This window comes from Rana temporaria, chromosome 10, assembly GCF_905171775.1.
Source record: "Rana temporaria chromosome 10, aRanTem1.1, whole genome shotgun sequence".
In the NCBI taxonomy this organism is placed as follows: domain Eukaryota; kingdom Metazoa; phylum Chordata; class Amphibia; order Anura; family Ranidae; genus Rana; species Rana temporaria.
In genome coordinates this window covers 120,828,680-120,849,778 of record NC_053498.1, presented here as the reverse complement: position 1 = coordinate 120,849,778, position 21,099 = coordinate 120,828,680, and the positions used below count along the sequence as shown (strand labels likewise).

Below are 21,099 nucleotides of genomic sequence, written 5' to 3'. Positions count from 1 at the left end.
GCCACTATAACTTTTGCGCCAACCAATCACTATACGCTTATTGTGATTTTTTGTTTTTACCAAAAATATGTAGAATACGTATCGGCCTAAACTGAGAAAAAAATCGTTTTAAAAAAAAAAAAAATGGGATATTTATTATAGCAAAAAGTAAAAAATATTGTGTTTTTTTTCAAAATTGTCGCTCTTTTTTTGTTTATAGCACAAAAAATAAAAACCGCAGAGGTGATCAAATACCACAAAAAAAAAGCTCTATTTGTGGGGAAAAAAAGGACATCAACTTTGTTTGGGAGGCACGTCGCACGACTGCGCAATTTTAATTTAAAGCAACGCAGTGCCGAAAGCTGAAATTTCGCCTGGGCAGGAAGGGGGTATATGTGCCCAGTAAGCAAGTGGTTAAAGAAAACCTGTTAGGAAATTCCATTGTTGACCTGAAAAAGCATGCAGCCAGTGAAGTCAAGACTTCTGACTGCATACTTTTTCTGAATGTGATTCCAGGTTGTATTTCTAACAAGTGTGAAGGGGTAGCTGGCAGGTTAATATGAGGAAGCACAACAATCAAATACCTTCTATATTTTTTAAACAATAGACATTTACACAATGGAGCTTTGCTCCATGTCATGAGCTGCTTCTGATGAAATGTGTTTTCTCTTTAAGAACAACGTAAAGCCAGTTTCCAGTGAATCACAGCCTGTGATTGGTGCCCTAGAGATGGGAACCACAGAAGAGCGAGGATCTACAGATGGGCGCAGCAAAGAACGAAGGTCAAAGGTGACAAATACGGAGAGTCTGGTATCGGTCAGAAAGGACAAAATGGAGTTTTCCTTCGGACAGCTAAGGGATGAATCCCAGAAAACTGATTCCCTTCCTCCAGGAAGATTCAGGAATCTCTATTTACCACCACAAGAAGATGCTGAAATTCACGCCAGGAGCTTTGTTCAATGGAACATGAAACCGCAAGAGCTGACACTTAATGGTAACTTGGGGGTGACAGGAGACAGCTTTGAGCAGCACTATGGGTAAGCAGGAAGACTCATGTGACAATTACTATAGTCTTTGTTATCCTTACAATGTATGTACTGTATGCTTCTGCTATTCATGGCCGGACTACACATGGTTTTATTTCTCAGGTTAAAGTGGATGTAAACCCGAAAAAAAGTTATAAGATTTCCTATCATCTGTGCCCAGTCTTACCACAAATTTAATCCAGCTCTGGGCAATCCTCTTTTCTTTTTTCAGTGAGATAAACAGACAAACGGGAGAAAACTTTTGTCTGTTCTTCCCCCTTGCTGTGAATGACAGGTTATTTACATATCTCATGCACTATTTTTTAATTCTCACCCCCACTCCTTTTCTGAAGTCATGCGTTTACTTTCTGGATTTTTCCTGGATGTCAGTGATCATAGCAGAATTTAGTGTAAGGAATACACAGGAGAAAATGCATGTTGACAAGGGGAGTGTAGAGGTGGGCGGGGAGTCTAGTGACATCACGACTCCACCCACCGAGCTCCAGATAACAGACCCACCCACAGAATCTGCAGTTTTACCGCTTTCTTATAACAGACAGAGGGGAGACATTTGACAGGTAAGGATACATGCAGGAGGCGTCTATATCCTTATAGATCAGCACTATGGCAGTAGTTTAGAAAGGATGAGAGTGGCTTTACATCCACTTTAAGGTGAATTACTAAAGTGACAGAGTAAAGTAGTAAAATATTACCAAGGATCCCCAAGTGTCAGTCTGCCATTTTCTGAGAGCCCAAGTGTCATTGTACTATGCTTTTGGGTCCCCCAAGTGTGAATATGGCCCACAAGCCTAAGGGTGTCATTGTTCTGGGACCCCCAAGTGTCAGGGTGTCATTGTTCTAGGGCCTCCATGTATCAGTGTGTCATCATTGTGGACCCCAATGGGTCAGTATGTCATTATATGCAAGTGTCAATGTTCTGGACCCCCAGGTATCAGTGTGTCATTGTTCTAGGGCCCCAAAATGTATACTGAGACACTGTTAAGGATCAAGTATCACTTTTAGCTCCTGGGCATAATTATACATTCCGTCATACTTTCTTTTCTTGTTTTATCATTCCTGTGTTCAGGTTACCACAGTTTAAAAGACAATCTCTGCAGGATTTCTCTGTCACCTCTCCAGCGACACATAACTTCCTCCATGACACCTTCCTTCCAGAACACAATGATCCTCAGAAAAACTCACCAAGTAAAGACAGCACAGCATCCAGAGATAGAGAGAGCAATCCAAAGAACAATGGCCAGCAAACTCGAAAGGGGCACCGTGTGGAAGAGAGAAATCAGAAGGTAATAATAAAAACAACTGTCCATTATGTGCATGACACAGGAGGATGAACTCCAGACAAAATGTATTTTTTTTTTAAATTCAGCGTAATTATATATATATATATATAAAAATAAATAAATAATTGGCAGAAATCTGAATGAAAGTGAGAAAGCTAACATTGTGAGGCCAATGGGACTCTTCTGCATTATGTCATGACTCTAACATGTTTTAGGCATTGGGGGCTAGAAGGGGTATACATTTTTTGTAAAAAGCAATCAAATTCACTCATACCAGAGTAAAGAAGGTTTTCTATTCTTCTAAATGCAATGGTGTCTATGGCTGCAAGAATAATCCCCAGCATTGGTGTTAGTGGCCACAATAATAACCCCAAACATTTCTTTCAGTGACCGTGGTGATAACATAACCCCCAGCACTAGTGTAAGTGGCTGCAATCACAACCCCCAGCAATGGTGTCAGTGGCTGCAATCACAACCCCCAGCAATGGTGTCAGTGGCTGCAATCACAACCCCCCAGCAATGGTGTCAGTGGCTGCAGTCACATCCCCCAGCAATGGTGTCAGTGGCTGCAGTCACACCCCCCAGCAATGGTGTCAGTGGCTGCAATCACATCCCCCAGCAATGGTGTCAGTGGCTGCAGTCACATCCCCCAGCAATGGTGTCAGTGGCTGCAATCACATCCCCCAGCAATGGTGTCAGTGGCTGCAATCATAAAACCCAGCAATGGTGAATGACGTCAGTGGCCCCAATAATAACTTCCAGCATTGGTGTTAAAGGCTTAAAAAAAAAAAAATACATAATTGGTGATTTGGTGTCAGTGACCACAGTAATAACCCTCAGCAATGGTGTCAATGGCCAGAAAACAAAAACAAAAAAACAAACATAATTGGTGTCAGTGACTACAGTAATAATCCTGAACAACGGTATCAGTGGCTACAATAAAATCCTCCAGCAATGGTATCAGTGGCCACAATAGTAATCCCCAGCATTGGCGTCAGCGGCTGCAATAAGAACCCCCAGCATTGGCGTTAGCGGCTGCAATAAGAACCCCCAGCATTGGCGTTAGCGGCTGCAATAAGAACCCCCAGCATTGGCGTTAGCGGCTGCAATAAGAACCCCCAGCATTGGCGTTAGCGGCTGCAATAAGAACCCCCAGCATTGGCGTTAGCGGCTGCAATAAGAACCCCCAGCATTGGTGTTAGCGGCTGCAATAAGAACCCCCAGCATTGGCGTTAGCGGCGGCAATAAGAACCCCCAGCATTGGCGTTAGCGGCTGCAATAGTAATCCCCAGCATTGGCGTTAGCGGCTGCAATAAGAACCCCCAGCATTGGCGTTAGCGGCTGCAATAAGAACCCCCAGCATTGGCGTTAGCGGCTGCAATAAGAACCCCCAGCATTGGCGTTAGCGGCTGCAATAAGAACCCCCAGCATTGGCGTTAGCGGCTGCAATAAGAACCCCCAGCATTGGCGTTAGCGGCGGCAATAAGAACCCCCAGCATTGGCGTTAGCGGCTGCAATAGTAATCCCCAGCATTGGCGTTAGCGGCGGCAATAAGAACCCCCAGCATTGGCATTCGCGGCTGCAATAAGAACCCCCAGCATTGGCGTTCGCGGCTGCAATAAGAACCCCCAGCATTGGCGTTAGCAGCTGCAATAAGAACCCCCAGCATTGGCGTTAGCGGCTGCAATAAGAACCCCCAGCATTGGCGTTAGCAGCTGCAATAAGAACCCCCAGCATTGGCGTTAGCGGCTGCAATAAGAACCCCCAGCATTGGCGTTAGCGGCTGCAATAAGAACCCCCAGCATTGGCGTTAGCAGCTGCAATAAGAACCCCCAGCATTGGCGTTAGCGGCTGCAATAAGAACCCCCAGCATTGGCGTTAGCAGCTGCAATAAGAACCCCCAGCATTGGCGTTAGCGGCTGCAATAACAACCCCCAGCATTGGTGTCAGTCAGACTCTGCAAATGTATATGTGGTTATGTAGGTCTGGCAGACAGCAATCAGGGAGAGACCCAGCAGGAGGGAGGCTGTGGCCCAGAGGCTGAGAACTGCAGTCCAAACCTGTCCAGTATTTACACAGCTACATGGCTACCATCCCACAGTCTATGTAGCCCATCATCTGGTCTGCCCAGGGCTTTAGAATAATTCACTTAGCTATAATGCAAGTAGGATTTTTTTTTTGCATAACAACGATGTGACAATTTTTTTTTTTTTATTCTCATTGGCTGTCTGTGCTAAAAATTTCAGTAATAAAATGATATATTAAAGTATTAAAATGTCAATGACTAACATTTTTCATAAACATGAAGTCATGATAAATGTCAGAAATCATTTTCTCTCTATAAATCTGCAGCTATCATTAAATTCTTCCCCTGTGATCCTTCCATGAAGGACTTTGTTCAGGCCGTTTATGTTACAGGGTCACAATGCTCTCTTCCTGATTGTACTCCTGCATTGTTGACCCATCACACTGGCTTCTAACGGAGACTACAAGTGGTCATTTCAGCACACAATACGCAGGCATTATCCACAGGTGTCACCATCCACAAACCTGTCCTGGGAAGTGCCACGCAGCCCTCGCTGGAGTGCATATTGACCAGAAGGGACTGCCAGGAGATCAGCAGCAAAAATGTTTAAAAATATACTTTTTTTAATTGCAATTGATAGATCTCGCATTCTGCGAAACATATCAGATAGGATTTACATGTCTCTGGCATATACAAAAACGAATACATTTTTTTTTTTAGGTGGCACCTTGGGCCAGATTCTCAGTGGAGATACGACGGCGTATCTCCTGATACGCCGTCGTATAGATATCCATAAGATCCGACAGGTGTAATGGTTTTACACTGTCGGATCTTAGGATGCAATACCGCGGCCGCCGCTGGGGTATGCAAATTAGGAGTTATGGCGATTCCCGATGGATTTTCGCGTTCGCTACGTCGCCGCTAGTCTAGTTTCCCGTCGCAAAGTTAGTCGGTTTTTTAGGTGCCCTAACTTTAGACAGCACAGGTATTGCTGTCTAAAGTATGGCCGTCGTTCCCGCGTCGAAATTTAAAAAATAATGTCGTTTGCGTAAGCCGTCGGGGAATACGGAATTACGCTACGCGCGTCGCCGTTCGAAAAAATGACGTCACGGCGTGCAAAGCACGGCGGGAGTTCGGAAACGGAGCATGCGCGGTAGGTCCGGCGCGGGAGCGCGCCTAATTTAAATGGCACGCGCCCATTTCAATTGGCCCGCCTTGCGCCGGAGGCCGCCGGCGTAGGTTTTCATCGCAAGTGCTTGGTGAATCAGGCACTTGCGATGAAAACTTGCGGCGGTGTAACGTATCTACGATACGTTACGCCGCCGCAATTCTACGTGAATCTGGCCCCTTGTTCCATTGTAGCCTGGATAAATATTTTGGCTGCGAAGAAAACCCCATTTTCTATATAATACATAGACGTTTGTCTCCAGACATACATTATCCAAACAGTTCCTCATCAATAGTTCCAATCCAAGAAAATGCTATAAATTTGTCCCAACTATACACCCCCCCCCCCCTTTCCCCGCCTTTGCAATTAACGCCACTTCTGTTAAAATGTATCGCATGAACCTCGATGTCGGACTCCGCTGTGCCGCCAGAGTCGCGCAGGGAGCCATGCCTTATTATCCAGCGTGTGTCACCAGCCATTAGCTATCTCGGCGCTGTCACTCACCTGCTCTTTGATCCAGTTATTGATCGCAGCCGCCGGACAAAGAGGCAGCTCCAGGTTAGGAATTGCTGCAGCCTTTCAATGGCTTTCTTGTTCTGCACCGCGGTGAACCTTTTAAACTCCTCGGGGAGAGAGAAGCGCATAACAAATCTGAAAATAATTAATAGAAAACGATTATGTTTTGAAAATGAATATGGACAGGGGTCACTGCGCCGAGGCTGCCAAAGACTTTGTTCCCATTGAGAAAAACTGCGTTTTTCAGGAACTAAAGCGGCGAGGGGAATGGTTGTAGTAGCAAGCTATAGAACGGCAGAAAATTCTGTTTTGCTGAAATTAAATGATTAAAGAATTAATTTTTATGTACACGCATTAAGCCGCAAAAGGCCTTTGTTTATTTAATATGTTACATCCGATTCCATTCACTAGAAACAAGTTTTGTCATCAAGTTAAAAAGTAGACAAAAAATTACATTATATTAAAAGGGATATAATAATTATTATTTATTATTATTATTCATAATATCAACATTCAGATTAATGGCAATACTACTAACTAGCATCATATAATAATAATAATAATAATAATAATAATAATAATATTATCATCATCATTATTCATATTAATAGCACTACTACTATTAACTAGCATCATATAATAAATAAAATAGGAATATAATAATATCATCATCATTTCTATTAACAACACTACTACTAATAATAATTCTATTATCATCATCATTTATATAAAAATAGCACTACTAATAATATTATCATCATCCGTATTAATAATATTAGTAGTAGTGCTATTAATACATATGATGATGATAATATTATTATTATTATTATATGACGATGATTATTATTGTTATATTATAATTATTATATTATGATCATTATCCATATTATTATTGATATTGGTAGTAGTAGTGCTATTAATAATAGTTATTAACCACTTAAGACCCGGAACTTTAGGCCGCTAAAAGGACCTGGCCAGTTTTTGCGATTCGGCACTGCGTCGCTTTAACTGACAATTGCGTGGTCGTGGCTCCCAAACAAAATTGGCGTCCTCTTTTTCCCACAAATAGAGCTTTCTTTTGGTGGCATTTGATCACCTCTGCGTTTTTTATTTTTTGCGCTATAAACAAAAATAGAGCGGCAATTTTGAAAAAAAATGCAATATTTTTTACTACAATAAATATCCCACAAAAATATATAAAAACATTTTTTTTTCCTCAGTTTAGGCCGATACATATTCTTCTACCTATTTTTGGTAAAAAAATATCGCAATGAGCGTTTATCGATTGCGCAAAATGTATAGCGCTTACAAAATAAGGGATAGTTTTATTGCATTTTTATTAATAATTATTTTTTTTACTACTAATGGCAGTGATCAGCGATTTTTTTCGTGACTGCGACATTATGGCGGACACTTCGGACAATTTTGACACATTTTTGGGACCATTGTAATTTTCACAGAAAAAAATGCATTAAAAATGCATTGTTTACTGTGAAAATGACAATTGCAGTTTGGGAGTTAACCACAAGGGGGCGCTGAAGGGGTTAAGTGTGACCTCATTTGTGTTTCTAACTGTAGGTGGGTGTGGCTGTAGGTGTGACGTCATTGATTGTGTTTCCCTATAAAAGGGAACACACGATCAATGACGGCCCTGTTCTTCAGCTCCGGGGACCGATCACGGGACTCCAGCGGCGATCGGGTCCCGCGGCCACGGAGCTTCGGACCGGGTCGCCGGCGCGCCCGCGAACCACAGCTGTACACTTAAAGAGGACGTAGCTATACGTGCTTGTGCCCAGCCGTGCCATTCTGCCGACGTATATGTGCAGGAGGCGGTCCTTAAGTGGTTAATAATCATAATTAGAAAAAAGTTCTCTTTCATGCCCTGTACACACAATCGGTTCGTCTGATGAAAACGGACCGTTTTCATCGGACGAACCGATCGTGTGTGGGCCCCATCAGTTTTTTTACCCATCGGTGAAAAAATATAGAACCTGTTTTAAGTTTTTATTAAGGTTAAAAAACCGATAGAAAAAAAACGATCGTCTGTCGGGGAATCCATCGGTCAAAAATCCACGCATGCTCAGAATCAAATCGACGCATGCTCGGAAGCATTGAACTTCATTTTTCTCAGCACGACGTTGTGTTTTACGTCACCGCGTTGGACACGATCGGATCTTTAACTGATGGTGTATAGGCAAGACTGATGAATGTCAGCTTCATCCGATATCCGATGAAAAAATCCATTGGTTCGTTTTCATCAGACGAACCGATCATGTGTACAGGGCATGAGAGTATCTTTATCCAAACAGTTTTTGAAAGTTTTGGAAGGAGTGTGGGAAAAGGTTAGAACCTCTGTCAGATTTTCATTGCTGTCTCTATCCCCAGTGTAGAGGTTCGCTCTCTCTATTTGTTCTCGTGACCACCAACACTGCGACAGAAGGTGATGGGAAATCCAAATGTTACCACAACAGGAGGTGAATGTTTATCAATGGGGACACCTGTTCCGGTGACAACTAAGAACGGATTTTCCTTCACTTCCTGTTGTGTTGGACAGATAATGAAGGGAAAGTCCCCAACAAGACACAGACAATTACATTTTCCTTTTCTATCCAATATTTTTTCTTACATACACTTCAATATGCATAAATGGTTTTGTTTTTTAAGCCCCCATGAGTAAATATATAAACAGGAAAGAAAATTTATTAATTTGATACTATTCTATGTTATTCTTTTTTCAATTCTGGTCTAAGTGACCAGCTTAAAGCGGAGGTTCACCCTAAAAACAATTTTTTTACATTAATAGTACAATAGTAAGGACATTTTGATTTCGGCATTTTTTTTTTTTTCTCTGTACTTACCTTTATATCCGGATTTTGTCCAGGGCTTCCGCGTTCTGACGACTCCGGGACTGGGCGTTCCTATCCCAGCCTCAGGGTTCCGATGACTGCGGGACTGGGCGTTCCTATCCTTCCGTTCGATGATTGACGTCTTGTAAAACAGGTGACCTGTCGCACAACGCGCGTCACCAGATTTACGGAAATAGCCGAGCTGCGAGTCGGCACTATACGGCGCCTGCGCCCGCCGTGTAGAGCTGACTGTGCAGGCGCCGTATAGTGCCGACTCGCAGCTCAGCTATTTCCAGACATCTGGTGACGCGCGTTGTGCGACAGGTCACCTGTTTCACAAGACGTCAATCACCGAACGGAAGCATAGGAACGCCCAGTCCTGCAGTCATCGGAACCCGGAAGCCCTGGACAACATCAGGATATAAAGGTATGTACTGAGAAAAAAAAAATGACCTGCCGAAATGTAATGTCCTTAGTATGCTGGCTCTGCTAGATGTAATTTAAATTTTTTTTTGGGGTGAACCCCCGCTTTAAAGTGCTTGTAACCCTAAAAAAAAAAAAAAAAGGAGGGGGAGGGGGGATGGGATCCTTTAGGGCATGATCTAGGCCTTGTTCAGTATAGTTTGTACCTTTCTATGTTGTAATATACCTGGTTGATCCTGCCTGTTTCTGTGTCCCTCTGTGTGCGCTGACCATGGTAATCATGGCTGCTGATCCATAATACCATGGTCAGTTTACATGCCTCCATCATCCCTCTCTCTGCTCTGAGTCTCTCCCTCGCCCTCCCTGTCTGTCAATATGAGAGCTGATCTCCTTCCCGCCACAATATGTATTAAAAATACTTGTATCCCCTTTGGTTTAAACAGTTATTAACTACAGTTGTGTGTGTGTTTTTTTTTAAATGACTAGGCTAAATACCTTTTCCCACACCGCCGCTGTGCAGTCATGTGACTTTAGAAACACTTTAAAGTCCCCAGTCTTCACTGCCAACATCAAAAGAACCCCAGTTCACAATCCAATTTGAACTCCACCTAAAGCAGATTGTGTGATTTAGCTAAATACTGGTGCCTTATCACAGTGTTTCTCAACTCCAGTCCTCAAGGCGCCCCAACAGGTCATGTTTTCAGGCTTTTCATTAGTTTGCACAGGTGATTTGATCAATTTCACCTCCTTAGTAATAATTACCACAACCATTTCTTCTGAGGCAAATCCTGAAAACATGATCTGTTGGTGCGCCTTGAGGACTGGAGTTGAGAAACACTGCGGGCTTATCATGTAGCAGGTTTTGTTTCAGCAGTCATTTAGCACTGGTGTTGAATGCAGAGTGTGACCTAGGCCCTAAAAAGAGATCTGTATGTAGGCAGGTGTTGGCTGCTTTCTCCACTGTAGATGGCGCCTGTCCGCATCGGCGTTGGAGGGGAAGTCATGAGGAATATGGTTCCTCTTCGGTTTCCTGGGTCACTGGGAAAGCTATCCAATTAGATGCTATCCAAAAAATACAAAGGATATAATGTAGCACTGGTTCACACTAATGTAATGTGGAAAACTCACAAGATTTGCTGCGTTTTCCCACATTGTACCATATAGAAATCGCATTGTGTTCATGCGATCTGCTGTGGGTGTCAAACGCCGACGCAGAACAGATACGCCGTTTACATAACGCATTATCAGGCCTAAAGTTATTCCATCAAATAGCTGGAATAGTAATGTTAAGTATGGCCGTCGTTCCCGCGTCGAAATTTGAAAATGTTATGTCGTTTGCGTAAGTCGTCCGTGAATAGGGATTTACGTCATTTACGTCCACGTCAAAACCAATAGGACCGTGCGGCGTACTTAGCCGCAATGCACACTGGGATATGTACACGGACGGCGCATGCGCCGTTCCAAAAAAACGTCAATCACGTCAGGTCAACCCAAATTAACATAAAACACGCCCCCTCAGCCTATTTTGAATTAGGCGCGCTTACGCCCACCACATTTACGCTACGCCACCGTAACTTAGCAGGCAAGTACTTTGTGAATCATGTACTTGCCTCGCTAACTTATGGCGGCGTAGTGTAAACACGATATACTATGCCGCCGCAAGGATAAGCCTGCCTACCTGAATCTAGCTATTAGTGTCACTTTAGCCAGTGTAGCCTGGTGGCCTAGGACCCGCCCACAGCCTGTGATAGGACACTGAAGGAGCAGCAGCCCACTGCTCAACTCCCCTCGTGTCCTGTGTATTGCTGGGCAGTAACACCCAGATTAAAACCAAAAAATAAATAAAAAAGAATTTCCGACAACAAATGTGGGATAGCCATGCTCTCAAACTTTCCGACAACAAATGTGGGATAGCCATGCTCTCAAACTTTCCGACAACAAATGTGGGATAGCCATGCTCTCAAACTTTCCGACAACAAATGTGTTCCGTTGGATTATCCGGCCTTGTGTACACAAGTCCGTCGGACTAAAATCCAAAGTGAAAACACGCATACTCCGAACTAATGCTAACCATCAGACAACATTAGCATAAGTTGCCCAAAGGGTGGCGCTAAAGAGCTGAAAAACCACATCGTTTTGTGTATGTTGGCTGAAAAAGTTCACGGCCAACGCTCTTCACACAAAATTCCACGGATTTGTCTGTTGGAAATCCGATCGTGTGTACGAGGCTTTTAGGTCTCAAAGGTAAACAAGGATGCGGATTGGTTGCAACAAGAAATTTGAAATTTTCCCTGCAGCACTTTTAATACATCAGACATTGCATGAGAAGCTGAAAATCATCTGCCGTCTCATCTTATTTTAGATTCTGATCAATTTTTTGAAACAAGACATAAAACTGGGAGGAATCGGACCGTCGTACATCGTCAGCCAAGAGAAGGTAAGGCAACCTTGGTATCCTTGACTAAAATCTCTTTCCTACACCCAGATCTGTCCTCAGGCCAAAGGTGTGTGCAGCCTATTGCATAAGGCCCCTTTCACACTGACACGTTTTTTAGGCGGTATAGCGCCTAAATACCGGCTGAAAAAATCCTGCCCTGCAGTGTTCAGTGTGAAAGCCCTAAGGCGCTAGCGGGACCGCTCCAAATGTCCTGCTAGCTGCATCTTTGGAGTGGTGAAGGAGCCGTGTGTTTACTGCTCCTCCACTGCTCCTTCCCGCCTATTAACGCTTAAAAACGGGTTAAAACCGCACAGCTAGCGACCAAATATCGCTGTAAAAAAGGACGGTATACCCCAGTGTGAAAGGGGCCTTAGGATGTGTGTCAGTAAAGCAGTGGACTCTCGTCAGTAGGGCTTGGTGTCAGTAGTTTTTTTATTTATGTTTTTTACAACTTTTTTTTTTTCTAGGAGCCCCGAAATATCAGCAGGAGAAATCTCCGCTGCATGGGGCAATTAGGGTGTGCCCAGGCACATCCGACACACCCTGTGCACACTAGGGTGACCACATTTCCAAACTACTATTCAGGGACACCCCCCCTTCCCAAAAACCAGCTTGTGCTGTAACGAATCACAGCACAGTGATTGGACACAAAAAGCAGGATTTATGATTTCTCCAATCACAAGCAGGGGGCGGTGCTCCTTTAGGCATTCCCAGCCAGGACAATTACTGTCAGTGAGTAAAGCAGTGATTTTTTGGGGCATTAGTTTGGCTTGGGGGGTGGCTGTGTCAGTTTTATTCCGGGACACTGTATTGTCCTGGAATGAAGGTGCCCGGGACAGACCTGCAAAATGCGGGACTCTCCCGGGCAATCTGGGACACGTGGTCACCCTAGTGCACACACCTATGCTCCAGGCACACATACGGTAGCAAAGGAAATTCTACGTTATTATAGGGGATCACATGCTAAAAGAATTTCCATGGGCAGTTGATGATGAAGTGGTTTTCCTGAGTTTGTTCTACAAAAGGGAGGACCATATCACATCATTCTTTTTTATATACCGTATTTATTGTGCTATAACGCGCCCCGGCGTATAGCGCACACCCACCAACCTTGAAGGAAAATTCCTGTAAAAAAAAAAAAAATACTTACAAATTGGATGCCCCTTGTCGTTGTCTTGCCCGTCATCCATCGCGTCCTGCAAGTCGTCCATCGCATCCATCGGCGGCCTCGTCCGGTCCGGCGTCCTTCTGCGGCCATCGTGGTGTCCTCCGCGCTCGATCCCCGCGCTGTGTTTGAACCACTGCGCCGACGTATAGCGAGCGCAGTACACTCGGGTATAGTCAGGCAGGCTCGGCTCCTCTCGCGTAAAGGACGTACAGGACGCACAGGACGTGACCGCGAGAGGAGCCGAACCTGCCCGACTATACCCGAGTGTACTGCGCTCGGTATATGTCGGCGCAGTGGTTCAAACACAGCGCGGTATCGGCGTATATCGCGCACCCACGATTTTGCCCTGATTTTCAGGGCAAAAAAGTGCGCGATATACGCCGATAAATACGGTATTATAAAAACATATAAGGGTCCTTTCACACGTGCGGACCGTTTTTTAGATCCGTTTTTTATCATCAGTTGATCTGTTTTTTCATCCGTTTTTCAATCCGTTTTTTTTTTGTTAGAACTTTATTTTTATTACATATTTTGATGAAAAACGGATGTTAGCGGATCGGATGTTAAACGGATCGTCCGCTAACATCCGTTTTTTGTCCGTTCCGTTTTTTTGACGGAAGAAAAATAGGGTCCTTTCACACGTGCGGACCGTTCATCCGTTTTTTCATACGTCCGTTTACGGACTGCAATGTCCGTTAACATCCGTCTCCGTTAATCTACGTTTTTTTGAACGGAAGAAAACCCTATTTTTCTTCCGTCAAAAAAACGGAACGGACAAAAAACGGATGTTAGCGGACGATCCGTTTAACATCCGATCCGCTAACATCTGTTTTTCATCAAAATATGTAATAAAAATAAAGTTCTAACAAAAAAAAAAAAAACGGATGAAAAAACAGATGAAAAACGGATGACAACTGATGAAAAAACGGATCAACTGATGATAAAAAACTGATCTAAAAAACGGTCCGCACGTGTGAAAGGACCCATAGGGTTTTCTTCCATTCAAAAAAACGTAGCTTAACGGAGATGGATGTTAACGGACGTTAGCGGATGCTCATCCGCTAACGTACGCTATCCCATTGGAAAGCATTGCAGTCCGTAAACGGACGTATGAAAAAACAGACGAACGGTCCGCACGTGTGAAAGGACCCTTAGAGTTACCTAAACTATGTAATATGTATTTCATCAGACAAGCCCTTGCACTACATAGTTTATGGATCTAAAGGAGAAAAAAAATAAAAAACAGGCTGTACTGATGTTGATCAATGTATCGACTTCAGTACAACCAGCCTGCCCATAGACCGATTAAAATTTGACCAGTTCCTTCTGAACCAGCCAAATTTTGTTTGTCTATTTTGATCCCTCTTTATCCAGGTTTACATGCAGTTTAAGTTTCTTAGTTCTTACCTTTTGCAGCAGTTTGGCTGTGTGTGCTCAGGACCCCCCAGGTGTGACATAACAAGGTCAGCTGATCTCTAAGTCTCATGTGCTCATCATTATCTGAAGGTCTGGGGTTCCCTCGCCTGCTGGAGCTACACAGCTGAATGTTAATGTCTGTGATTTTATTACAGATCAAGAGAAAGAAACTGTCCATAAGCCTGGGTTCACACTTGTGCAGTGCGGGACACTGCATGCGATTCACACAGGAATTGCACTGCATTCCTGTGCAAAGCACATGTGATGTCTGTGTGGTGCGATTTGAGCCTTTCATTTTGTATGGTTCAAGTCCAAAATGGTGCAGGACCTTTTTTTTGCCCCACCTGACTTGCATGAAGGTGCTAAATAAATGTTGTATAGTTAGAATATTTATTGTGACTTTTTTCAGAAAGAACAGTTAAAACAACAGAAGGAGTACGCCAAAATTATTCAGGAACACAACAGGAATAAACCGATGAAAGCACGTGAAATGCCAATTGTACAAGATGACAACAACAAAGGAAAAAGGCAAAAGGTAATGGGAACTCTGCTAGCACTGAATGTCCTGTTCTGGGATATGGCAAACCGCAGTGCGTTACGCTTAGAATTCAGGGATCAGGAGTGCATTACACTCAGAATGCAGGGATCAGGAGTGTGTTGTGCTCAAAATGCAGGGATCAGGGGTGCATTGCGCTCAGAATGCAGGGATCAGTGGTGCATTGCGCTCAGAATGCAGGGATCAGGGGTGCGTTATGCTCAGAACGCAGGGATCAGGGGTGTGTTATGCTCAGAATGCAGGGATCAGGAGTGTGTTATGCTCAGAATGCAGGGATCAGGAGTGCATTGTGCTCAGAATGCAGGTATAAGGGATCAGGAGTGTGTTGCGCTCAGAATACAGGGATCAGGAGTGCGTTGTGCTCAGAATGCAGGGATCAGGAGTGTGTTATACTCAGAATGCAGGGATCAGGAGTGTGTTACGCTCAGAATGTATGGATCAGGAATGTGTTACGCTCAGAATGTATGGATCAGGAATGTGTTACGCTCAGAATGTATGGATCAGGAGTGTGTTACGCTCAGAATGCAGGGATCAGGAGTGCTTTGTGCTCGGAATGCAGGGATCAGGAGTGTGTTACGCTCAGAATGCATGGATTAGGAGTGTGTTACGCTCAGAATGCAGGAATCAGGAGTGCTTTGTGCTCGAAATGCAGGGTTTAGGAGTGTGTTGTGCTCAGAATGAATGGATCAGGAGTGTGTTATGCTCAGAATTCGGGAATCAGGGATCAGGAGTGTGTTGTGCTCAGAATGAATGGATTAAGGATCAGGAGTGTGTTATGCTCAGAATGCAGGGATCAGGAGTGCTTTGTGCTCGGAATGCAGGGATCAGGAGTGTGTTGTGCTCAGAATGAATGGATCAGGAGTGTGTTATGCTCAGAATTCAGGGATCAGGAGTGCGTCAGGCTTAGAATGCAGGGATTTTTTATGTGAAGTGTGGTAGTCTGGGGTGGTCTTGTGCATAGCAGTGTCCGCTGCCCCCTTCACATCACCGCCACACACACAGTAGTGTCCTCTCCCCCCCACCTCCCACCCTACCTGTGCACATAGGAGACCAAGAAGCAGCATGGTTCTGTACAGGGGCAGGGAAGGAGCTGGCAGAGTGACTTTTAATATTAACATGCTAGCGATTGGTTGTTAACTTGAAAAGCTCCTCCCCCGCCCTCTGTCCTGGGCTGTGCTGCCTCTAGCTCTCCACTGTTCACACCGCTGGCCGCTGGAGGGGAGGGAGAGAGAAGAACCGAAGGTGTGGCAGTGGACGCTGAGGGACCGTCAGCCAGCAGTGGCGGGGTTGGAGGCGCAGACCCGTTCCCATCTACCTGTCACCTACACACGGTCGATATGTAGCCCGCGATCGACGGGTTGCCGACCTCGGATATAGAGGATGGGATACATAGCCCAAACTCAGTTTTTGCTGACGACACAAAAATAAGCAGGGCAAAAACTTCACATCAGGATATAGAAATTTTACAGGAAGACTTGAATAAAATAATGAGATAGGCAACTACATGGCAAATGAGGTTTAATTTTGAGAAATGTAAAGTGATGCAATTCGGGGCTAAAAACATAAACGCAAACTAATCACTAGGGGGAGAACCTCTGGGGGAATCAAGGATGGAGAAAGATCTGGGGGTCCTAGTAGATAACTGAGCAAGATGACTGAGCAATAGCATGCAATGCCAAGCTGTAGCTACCAAAGCCAGGAGGATATTAGCATGCATAAAAATGTGAATTTACTACAGAGATAAATATAATATAATCCTGCCACTTTATAAAACTCTGGTTCGGCCACATTTTGTGTATTCTGTCCAGTTCTGGTCACCAGTCCTCAGAAGGGATGTGCTGGAGCTGGATAGAGTCCAGAGAAGGGCAACCAAAATAATAAGCGGACCATTAGGACTTCAATTACGAGGAACGACTACAAGCATTAAATCTATTCTCCCTGGAGAAGAGACACTTGAGAGGATATATAATAGCGATATCCAAATATCCCATAGGCATAGGGAGAAAACGTTTCAGTCTCAGGGAGTGTAAGTGAACACGGGGCCACACAATGAGATTGGAGGAGAAGCAGTTTAACCTTAGGCTGCGTAGGGGGATGTTCACTGTTAGGGTGGTGAGGGTGTGGAACTCTCTTCCACAATTGGTGGCGTCAGCAGGAAGTACTGATATTTTTAAAAGATTCTTGGACATGCATCTCAGTGAACACAACCTACAGGGATATGGGAAATGATTATCAACATACATTGACACACATGCACCTACAAAGGTTGAACTGGATAGACTATTGTCTTTATTCAACCTTACCTACTATGAAACCATAAACCAAAAGCAAAGGACATATATTAGCAACAGACATGTATGTAGAATAATAATTAACATGGATAGTGCAATAAAGCGATACAGTATGTTAATGCTGATGTAGCACTACTCCTGCAGGAGCTGCTGGATTCGATTTGGGCCTGCCGTTACCTTACTGTTCACCACGCTCTTTTAGAGGTCCTCCTTGAAGAGTTATTTACAAATGTTCACACCAACACTTGGTTTCTTTTCTTCAAGGGTTTTATTAACCACTTAAGCCCCGGACCAATATGCTGCCTAAAGACCCAAGGGGTTTTTACAGTTCGGGACTGCGTCGCTTTAACATACAATTGCGCGGTCGTGCGACGTGGCTCCCAAACAAAATTGGCGTCCTTTTTTCCCCACAAAAAGAGCTTTCTTTTGGTGGTATTTGATCACCTCTGCGGTTTTTATTTTTTGCGCTATAAACAAAAATAGAGCGTCAATTTTTAAAACAATGCAATATTTTTTACTTTTTGCTATAATAAATATCCCCCCAAAAACATATATATATAAAAAAAAAATGTTCCTCAGTTTAGGCCGATACGTATTCTTCTACCTATTTTTGGTAAAAAAAATCGCAATAATCGTTTATCGGTTGGTTTGCGCAAAATTTATAGCGTTTACAAAATAGGGGATAGTTTTATTGCATTTTTATTTTTTATTTTTTTTTTACTACTAATGGCGGCGATCAGCGATTTTTTTTCGTGACTACGACATTATGGCGGACACTTCGGACAATTTTGACACATTTTTGGGACCATTGTCATTTTCACAGCAAAAAATGCATTTAAATTGCATTCTTTATTGTAAAAATGACAGTTGCAGTTTGGGAGTTAAACACAGGGGGCGCTGTAACATTTAGTGTTCACTTAGTGTGTGTTTACAACTGTAGGGGGGTGTGGCTGTAGGACTGACGTGATCGATCGAGTCTCCCTTATATAAGGGATCACTCGATCGATGCGCCGCCATAGTGAAGCACGGGGAAGCCGTGTTTACACACGGCTCTCCCCGTTCTTCAGCTCCGGGGAGCGATCGCGACGGGGCGGCTATAAACGAATAGCCGCGCCGTCGTCCTGGATCGCTCCCCGAGGCTTACCGACCACTGCATGTAGCGGGGGGGGTCCCGATCGGACCCCCGACCCACGTCAAGCAGAGGACGTACAGGTACGTTGATGTGCCTGTCCGTGACATTCTGCTGACGTATATCTACATGAGGAGGTCGGGAAGTGGTTAAACAAATTCCGTCAGAGGAATGGAGGGTTAGGGGAGATTCAGGTAACTTGCTTTGCGGATCACAGGTATGTTCTTAGATCCAGAGGACAGATCGTTTCCACACTGGATTCAGCAAACACCGGATAGGCCCACTCTCACTGACCTAGCAGCCGATGCAAAGCTGGTTTAAAGTCTCTGCCACAGACTTGATGAGTGCCGTTGAGTCGTTACACAATCCTCTGCCACAGGATCGTGTAACCACACACACACTTTGTAAAGTTCCAAACAAGATACAGCTACACGGTGCCAGGATCTTTCAGCCAGTCGGCAGCACCGTGAGGTAAATTGGCCAGGATGATTGAGTCCCCAATTGTTCGTCTTCTTCCCGCAGGCAAGACAGCTCAGGACCACCCCTGGACCAGTAGGCCCGAGAAACTCCTGGGCCTACTCTCAGTAGCGGAGCCTCAGGCCAGCAGGCCCCCGAGGCCAAAAGACTGTTGACACATCCCTGAGGCCAGGAGGGCCATTAAGTCAGGATCGGAAGACCCCAACCAGAACAGTGTTTGTCCCTTAATTACCCCCTCCCAGAATGCACAGCGGCGGAGACCACACCCACTGGGCTGCTTCTGAGAAAAAGGCACCCAATACACCCAACTCACTGCATTTCCAACCTTGACTCCTGGTAACAGCGACACCCACAGTCAAGTGGAAAATGTGCAGCGCAGCTGAACTGAAACAGAAACCCATAATTTGGCATAATCTTCTGAGCTAAACTACAGCTCAGATAACTAAATTTACAAATAGAGCCTACTCGACAGGAGCAGGGGGCTACACTGACAAATCTAAATGCAATTAAAAACAATACTGTCCTAATAGTACAAGGGTACTGATGGAACCTGCAAGTCATGAGAGGAGTGGTGAAACCCTCTGCTCAGCTGATATATTAAGGACGAGCATCTGGGCTAATGGAGGAACTCCACGCGTATTGCGGGCGCAATTTTTTTGGTTTACCAGGGGGGTGAAGCATTGATAAAGCCACTAGTTATGACTTCAAAGGACTGTAAGGGATTGACATTGTTGATTTTGGTGTTCTGTAATTCCTATATGTTGTCCCTATTGTCTGTTTCCAGAGCCTGGAATACGCTAAGAGAATTCCGCGGCCACAGCAATCCCCCAAAGCATCCAGCGAGAAGCAGTCTGATGGCGGTATGAGACGAGCGATGAGTTATGATACCCTCCTCCCGCACAACAAACTTCTGGAAGATCTGAAGGCCCGCCATGAACAGGAGAAGGTGGCAGTGGCCGCTATCGGTGCGCTCCACATTATATGACCATGTGTTATGCATGTAACCGGGCACTCACACCCGGGCATCTGTTAGAAGCTTGTAGGGTCAGTGTAATACACAACTGTGTTATCAAACTTCTAGGGAATTAAAATATCACTCATCTAGCAGATTCCTTAGTGTACAACATGACCTGTAGGACCCATACTGGAGATAAATCAAGCTTGAAGGTCACATGGAACCAAGGCTGCTGTTAGGTGGGTAAAGGCAATATTGCCATGCCAGGTTCAGGCCCTATTGGATCAGCAGAGGAGTGAGCTTTACCACTAGCAATGATGTGGTCAATTCATGGCGAGCCTGTCCCCCCCTCCATGGCCATTTTTGGTCTACTGTCTGCCCGTCTCTGGTTCCACACATAGTCCTGTAAACATTCCAAAACGAAGCCCGATGCCCCATCACCAACCCACCAATAACATGAGCGTCCAGCTTATTCTGACCTGTGATGCTGGATAACATGCAATTTATTTTGTCCAGTGGCCCTCTTAGGTAGACTACAGGGACCCATGATTTCCAAAGGTGGCCCTGTATGGAGAATTTTGTAGAATCTGCTGTACTCCTCAAAGGAGGGTATTTGGAAAGGAGGGTGTGTCAGCAGGGGCGGACTGACCATTGAGGCACTCAGGCACTGCCCGAGGGCCCCGTGCCACTAGGGGGCCCCATCAGGGTTGCCAGGCTCAGTAAAACCAGGGACAGTATGTAAAAATCTGTGTTTTTTTTACATCTGTCCCTGATATGTACTAAACCGACATGCTTTTGATGTGAAAATCTTGAGATTTTAGCTGCCCCGCCTCTGCACTGCCTCCTGGCATGGTGGCCATCTGTAAGCCCGGGGGCCCCATAATCTTCTATTGCCCGGGAGTCCCATGAGTTGTCAGTCCGCCCCTGTGTGTCAGTCCACTCCAACCAATCAGATGTCAACTATCATTCTACACCTTATTTTTTTTATGAAGTTATTTCATATTTGACCTCAGCTCACTGTGTTTGACCAGTTGTTGAACTTTCAGGTGCTTGTATTGTGTTGTCATCATATTTAAGAATATTTGCTAATTTTGTAATAAAAACTGAAATATAAGCAATGAGTCCAGTCTACATTCTGATCGATTCTGAAACGTTCCTGGCATTGGTATTCCTACATCAGTCATTTAACTGTTTAGGCGCTTTAATGTGAATTCTCTTTGAAGGGATGGGTGATGTCCTTGTTGAAATGCTAAAATATATAAAAACAATCTTGTATACCCTTTAACATGTTAAAGCAGGAGTTCACCCAATTATGTTTTTTTTTTCTCTTTTCCCCTTAGATGGATGCTCGTTTTGTCTAGGGGAATCGGCTAGTTGTTTTAAAAT

General features: G+C 44.5%; 2 protein-coding genes across 2 annotated transcripts in view; one reads left to right on the top strand and one right to left on the bottom strand.

Annotated features, from left to right (window-relative positions):
- LOC120915549 (probable glucuronokinase 2) overlaps positions 1–14,357 on the bottom strand; it is a 185,975-nt gene extending 171,618 nt beyond the window's left edge. Inside the window, exons 1-2 of the mRNA XM_040326128.1 lie at positions 14,297–14,357; positions 6,004–6,150 (exon numbers count right to left, since the gene is read on the bottom strand). Of these exons, the coding sequence (XP_040182062.1) occupies positions 6,004–6,150; positions 14,297–14,346 (197 nt within the window). The 5' untranslated portion in view covers positions 14,347–14,357. The remainder of the gene's footprint in view (positions 1–6,003; positions 6,151–14,296) is intronic.
- On the top strand, positions 456–20,420 carry JHY (junctional cadherin complex regulator). Its single transcript, XM_040326133.1, has 5 exons — positions 456–1,016; positions 2,092–2,308; positions 11,647–11,721; positions 14,715–14,840; positions 19,543–20,420. Exons 1-5 carry the CDS (start codon positions 637–639, stop codon positions 19,741–19,743), a joined length of 999 nt encoding a protein of 332 aa, XP_040182067.1. The 5' UTR covers positions 456–636; the 3' UTR covers positions 19,744–20,420.
- The last annotated feature ends 679 nt before the right edge of the window (positions 20,421–21,099 follow it).